The sequence below is a fragment of the Chrysochloris asiatica genome, unplaced genomic scaffold, assembly GCF_000296735.1.
Source record: "Chrysochloris asiatica unplaced genomic scaffold, ChrAsi1.0 scaffold00002, whole genome shotgun sequence".
Taxonomy (NCBI): domain Eukaryota; kingdom Metazoa; phylum Chordata; class Mammalia; order Afrosoricida; family Chrysochloridae; genus Chrysochloris; species Chrysochloris asiatica.
The window spans coordinates 16331846-16338244 of record NW_006408520.1 but is presented as its reverse complement, the minus strand read 5'-3'; the positions used below and the strand labels follow the sequence as shown (position 1 = coordinate 16338244).

Here is a 6399-nt window from a genome sequence, read left to right as displayed (position 1 = left end):
ATTTTTCCTGTTGGTCTTTCTTTCAAGAGGTATCTTGTATTCTTCTAGTTGCTCCAGGCTGCTCTGCTTGTCCTTTCAAGTGAAAATTTCCCACCTCAGAAGATTCTGGGTGAGGGTCATCAGGTTCAGGATTCCACCTACGGTCTCACGTAAAGCAGAGGCTCCACAGGAAGCCTCCTTCACTGGGTATGTTGTAGCTATTCCAATCAGTTATAGGCAGCAGAGGGACTTACAACGTTTCTATGGTGATATTTCTGGCTATTCCTTCTGCCCCCCTCAAGTGTCTATTTTATAATGGTATGCCAGGGAAACCAAGATTCAAAAGACATCTAAGCATCTTAACATTATTTCCCCCCTTTTGCCCATTCCAACCATGTCTCAATCCCTGTATCCCAGAGCCCTGTTGTTCCAAGGTTGTGCGTACATCATTATTTACCTCTGTCTCGCTTATCCCATGCAAATCTGCCTAATTATTTTCCCATCTGCTTTGTTCTTCCATTCCCCTACCCCTTCTTGTGTATTGCATCCCCTTCCTAGCACCCAAAGTATCCTGTGTCTGTTGCCTGCCCTGTGCTTCACCTTTTGCTCCCTCCCCTCACCCCCCCACCACTTCCCGATAACCAGCAATGAATTTCCCTCCCCCCATTTAGTATGGGTTCTTGTTCTTAGTCTTTTACAGTAGTGGTCCTATGCAGTATTTCTCCTTTTGCGACTGACTAATTTCACTCGACATAATGTCCTTAAGGTTCATCCATGTTATGTAATAACTTATAGCTTCCTTGTTATTCTTCAAGGTAGCATAATATTCCATTGTGTGTATGTACCACAGTTTGTTTATCCATTTTTCCATTGATGGACACTTAGACTGTCTCCATCTTTTTGCTATTGTAAATAGTGCTGCTATGAACATTGATGTACATATATCTGCTCATGTTATGGCTCATATTTCTTGTGGGTAAATACCAAGTAGAGGGATTGCTGGATCATAAGGTATTTCTACTTCCAACCTTCTGAGGAAGCACCATATTGCTTTCCAGAGAGGTTTCCCACCAGCAATGCAGCAGCGTCCCAGTCTCTCCATATCTTTGCCAGCCTTTATTGTCCTCTGCTTTTTTGATCTTTTGCTGGTGTGAGATGATAGCTCATTATTGTTTTGATTTTCTTTATGTAGTTTTAAATTAAACATTTTTGTAAAGGGAGACTCAACATTTTATATATATATATATGAAAACATAAAACCTTCAACATAACAAAGACAATAAAAACTGTTTTTTGGGGAAATGATAAATATCTTAGTGGTAAATGGATTGTATGCCTTTTACTGAATTTGTTAAATTAGCAGTTCATAAAATGCCTGCTTGATACCTATTTATAAATGTTTTGTTGTGAATTTGGTTAAGGCTTAGAGAGTGAATCAGTTTTCCATTCAAAATACATATACATTTTATTTATGTCATTATTGTAATCTGCATAATGTAATATATACATTGATTTACAGAATAACTTGTAGCAAACGTTTATGAAAGATTATTCATCATACACATTTTAGTGAAAATAAATTAGTGGCCTATGCCCAGGCCCACTTAAGGAACAGCAGAGAGCAGATAAAACCCTTCAGAGAAACCGCCCTACAGTTTAGAATATATTCTCCCCACTCTGTCCTGATTACTGGTTTTATTTTCTTCATTTATCTACTCTCTTCCCACCTTGACCCTGTCTCTGAACTCCTATTTGCTTTAATTTTAGAAAAACATTTATGCATCATAATCTTAGAAATGTAGTTAGTGGATTTTAATGATATTTATGTACAAAATTTTATGTGTTTTTGTTTAATATTAAGCTTAGGCTAAAAGACCCAGAATTTAACATTTTAATACTCAATCAACATGTGTTGAATTAAAAAAGAAAGCAAACGAGCATTATAATTAATGGAGTTCCAATACAAAGAATTGTGATACCTTCTTCTTTTTTTTTTTTTTTACTGAGCACACACACACAACCCAACATGAGGAAGGAAGGAATTCATTATAGACATGTGAATTCTGTTGGAAGGGGCCCTGTGGGAGACAGATTCTTATTTTGAGATCCTGGTTGGAAGGGAATGAAGTGGGGATATTACTGGTGTGGTCAATGACTTGGCTTTTCTTTAGTAGGCTTCAGTAGGTGACTTTATTTCTTCACATTGTTGTTGAGTTGGTACCGACCTATAGCGACCTTATGCACAGCAGAACGAAACACTACCCAATCCTGGGCCAACCTCACTACTGTTGCCATGCTTGAGTCCTTCGATGCTGCCACTTGGTCAGTCCATCTCATTGGGGGTTTTCCTCTTTTTCTCTGACCCTCCAACTTATCAAACATGATATCCTTCTCCAGCGACTGCTCCCTCCTGACAATATGTCCAAAGTATGAGAGACGAAGTTTGGCCATCATGGCCTCTAAGGAGCCCTGTGGTTGCACTTCTTCCAAAACGGATTTATTGGTTCTTTTGACAGCTCATGGCACCTTCAATACTGTTCTCCAACACCATAACTTAAATGCGTCAATTCTTCACATTTGGCAGCTGGAAATGTGTATTGATTCATTTTCTTTTCATTTAAGAGTCTGCTCTATCAAAGATGGAGCCATAGAAATTCACCATTTGCTGGATATGAGCAAATGATTTAGTGGTTTTTGTTTTGTTTGTTTTTTAATGTTCCTTAAGGTTTTTAAGAACCAAATGTTATAATAGAAAATATGCTTTGAGTGTGGATGTATGCATATTCTTTATTCTAAATGTGTTCTTAACACCTGAAGCTCTTTTATAAAAACAATTTTTTAAGAGATTAAAAAACCATGGAATATTTTTGGTTTAAGAACATGTATGGTTACAGAATATTTTTTAAAAGTTAAATATTAATTTAAATAGTAACAATGGTATGGTTCTTTTCTAGGACTGTGTTATTCTTATGATTTGAATTTTGTTCTTAATATTATTTGGCCCTGTGTACAATTACTTTTTATTTGGTAATATTGCTTGTTTTGATTTCACCAGGTAATGTTTTTCTCTAACAACTTTAGCTTAGTTACACCTTAGAAATTATCTATCCAACTTTCATTTTTTCATATAAGGAAATTGAGGCAAAGAGAAATCAAGTGATTTTTCCTAAATTTAATTATTAAAGGTTAATAAAAGGATATCTTCAGTATAGTACTTCAGTTTTCCTCTTAATGTTAACTCTAAGACTTAGATGATTTTGAATCTCATGATGTTAAAGTTGTCTTCAAAATTTAAAGCATTGAGATCTTTATAATAATAAGTCCTCCCCTAAAGTAAAATACAAATGTAAGAATCATGACAAATTGCTGATGAAGACATGGAAACACAAAAGGCTTATATTCTTATAGTTTCTTTGGGTTCTTCTTACGTTTGTACTAAATTTAAAAAACAATTACAAAATAAACCTCTAGATACTCCTTAAATTTTAAGAGATTTTTAATGTGAATTTATCATGAGACAACAGTTTACACCCATCATTTCTTTTTTACAGGTTGAAGAAATATGGATCCCATCACTAAACTAAGCACTATTTTTACCAGCTTTGTGGTCTTTCAGCTTCTTTTCCACTTCGTAAGTTCTTGGTTTTCAGCAAAAATTTCTCCAGCTTTTAGTAGTCTCAGCTTCGAAAAGAAAATTGAATGGCACTCAAGGTAAAGCATTTAAAAATGTAACTTATTAATACTAGTTTTGTGGCATAAAGTAGCTATTTAAAATTATCCCAAAAGAGTATTTTTGAGGACTAACAAAATCTAAGGTCACCTATCTAAGGATGTAGAAAAATGTGTTGGGGGTTTAAAATAAACTGGGTGCACAATTTCTTTTTTTTGCCTTTGTTTCATTAACATCTCGCAAGGTTTCAAACACAATTAACTACTTCACTGACATTAAAGCATTCCATGTGCTCACACATCGTGCATTTGCAAACTTCAGTGAATTGTAGCAGCTCTGAGAATATTTTTTTGTGGTAATTTAGTTTGTGTTAATGCTAACTATAAAACAAAATCAGCAAACTTTTAAAATTGCTATAATTGTCTTTCATTGACATTGTCTTTTAGAATTAAAGAACTTCTACCCAATGCCTAAGTATTTGAGAAGGCTCATATTTAACCTGAGGGCCTACCCCCCCCCCCCCATTTTTGTTTAAGTCCAATTATTTTGCAGATATCCAGTCTTTATTTTTTAAGTTGTGGTAAATGAAACATTTGCCATTTTCACAGTCTATTAAATATGTTCCTCATGCTGTTTAACCATAACATCATCATTAGTCATTCTGGAAGTTCTCCAGCACTCTTCACAGACTCTTACTGCCCCCTAAGCATTGCCTCTTCCTTTCCTTTTCCATCGTGCTCCCTGTGATAACCACTAATAAACTTTGATATACTTGCCTGTTCTAGATATTTCATATGCTCCTCCCCCCAGCAAACCAACCAACCTAAAAACCTTTGAGTCAATTCCAATTCTCAGCCACCATCTGCAGGGCTTCTGAGATTGTAAATCTGTACAAGAGTAGACAGCCTCATGTTTTCTCTTGAGGTGCAGCTCGTGGGGTTGAGGTTAGCAGCCAAATGCCTAACCCACAGTGCCACCAGGGCTCCTTGATATTTCATATGCTGATGGCAGGAGTTCTGTGCTGTCAAGTAGGTTCCAACTTCTAGCAACCTCATACAGGGTTTCCAAGACTAAATCTTGATGGAAGCAAAAGGCCTCACCTTTCACCTGTGGAGCAACTGCAGATTCGAACTGCTGACCTTGCAGTGAGTAGCCCAACTCATAACTCAACTATGCCACCAGGGCTTTTTTGATATTTCATGTAAGTGGGGTCATGTAATATTTTTTGTGACTTCACTCAGTGTAATATTTTCAAGGTTTATTCATGTTGGAGTACCAGGACTTCATTTCTCTTTATGACTGAGTAATAATTCTATTTATGTACATACCACATGAATTATGTTTGAGTATCTCCTTTTATCATGATGCTGTTTATTGGTCTAGCTATTAGGGTTTTTGTTTTCTTTGCATTGGGGTGTAATCCGCACTGAAGGCTGTAGTCTTTGATCTTCATCAGAAAATATTTCAAGTCCTCTTTGCTTCTAGAAAGCAAGGTTGTGCCATCTGCATATCACAGATTATCTACCTTCAATTCTGATGCCTCCTTCTTCATAGAGTCCAATTTCTGGGATTATTTGCTTAGCATACCGATTGAAAAAGTATGGTGAAAGGATATACCATAAAAATGGTGACGTACACTTTTTCTGATTTTGAAGCATTCAGTATACCCTTGTTTTTTCAAATGACTGTCTCTTGGTTTGTTTACAAGTTCTTCCAGAGCACAATGAAGTGTTCTGGAATATCTATTCTTCTCAATGTTATCCATAGTTTCTTATGATCCATACATTCAAATGCCTTTGCATAGTCAATAATGCACTAGTAAACATCTTTCCATCCATCAACAATGATATTCCTTGTTCTGTGTCATCTTTTGAAACTTGCTTGAATTTCTGCCATATCTCTGTCGATGTTCTGCTACAACTGTCTTTGAGTTATCTCCAGCTAACTTGTTTTTTTGTCATTACCTTCAGTGCAGCTTGGATTTCTTCCTTCAAAACCGTCAGTTCTTGATCATATGCTACCTCTTGAATTGACTGAGCATCAACTGATTCTTTAGTACAATAACTCTGTGTATTCCTTACATCTTTTTAATATGTACTTGTGGATTATATATAAAAATAGAAACTTAACACAAATATAAAACATGTACTTATAGGTTATAGATAAAAATATAATACTATATTTTAAGAAAATTCTTAGTTATATTTATCCAGTGGCTTTTATATAGCTTTAAAAATTCCAACAGGTTGAAATGCTCCTAATTTTTAATTCTACTGTTCTGAATTTTAATTCTTTGTTTATTTGAGGTATAACATTTCTTTTGGTCATACTCAGATTATTTGTGAGTGATTAAATCATTGACTTTAAATTGCGCTTCTAAAAATGGTCACTAGTTATTTCCTAGAAAACCAGTGTTATTTTAAAAATACAAACATTTATTTTTTACTGTTCTTTGAAAAAAATTGAAATAGTTTATCCTTATCAGTGTCTAGTACTGTTATAACAAAAGGACCACAACTGGGTGGTTTTAACAAACTTGTTTTCTCACAGTTTAGGAGGCTGGAAATCCAAATTTGGGGTGCCAGTTCTAGGGGAAGGCTTTCTCTCTGTTGGCTTGAAGGCAAGTCCTTGTCTCTTCAGAGCTCTGCTCCTGGACCATCTTCATGTAGCTTGGCGTCTCTCCTCCCCTGTCTATGCTCTGCTTGCTTATGGAATCTCTTTTATACCTCAAAAGAGATGAACTCAAGATA

General features: G+C 35.6%; 1 protein-coding gene across 1 annotated transcript in view; it reads left to right on the top strand.

Moving 5' to 3' along the window:
• Positions 1–3541: 3541 nt before the first annotated feature.
• Positions 3542–6399, top strand: part of TMEM56 (transmembrane protein 56) — a 68837-nt gene continuing 65979 nt past the window's right edge. The window contains exon 1 of the mRNA XM_006830938.1: positions 3542–3690. Within this exon, the coding sequence (XP_006831001.1) occupies positions 3542–3690 (149 nt within the window). The remainder of the gene's footprint in view (positions 3691–6399) is intronic.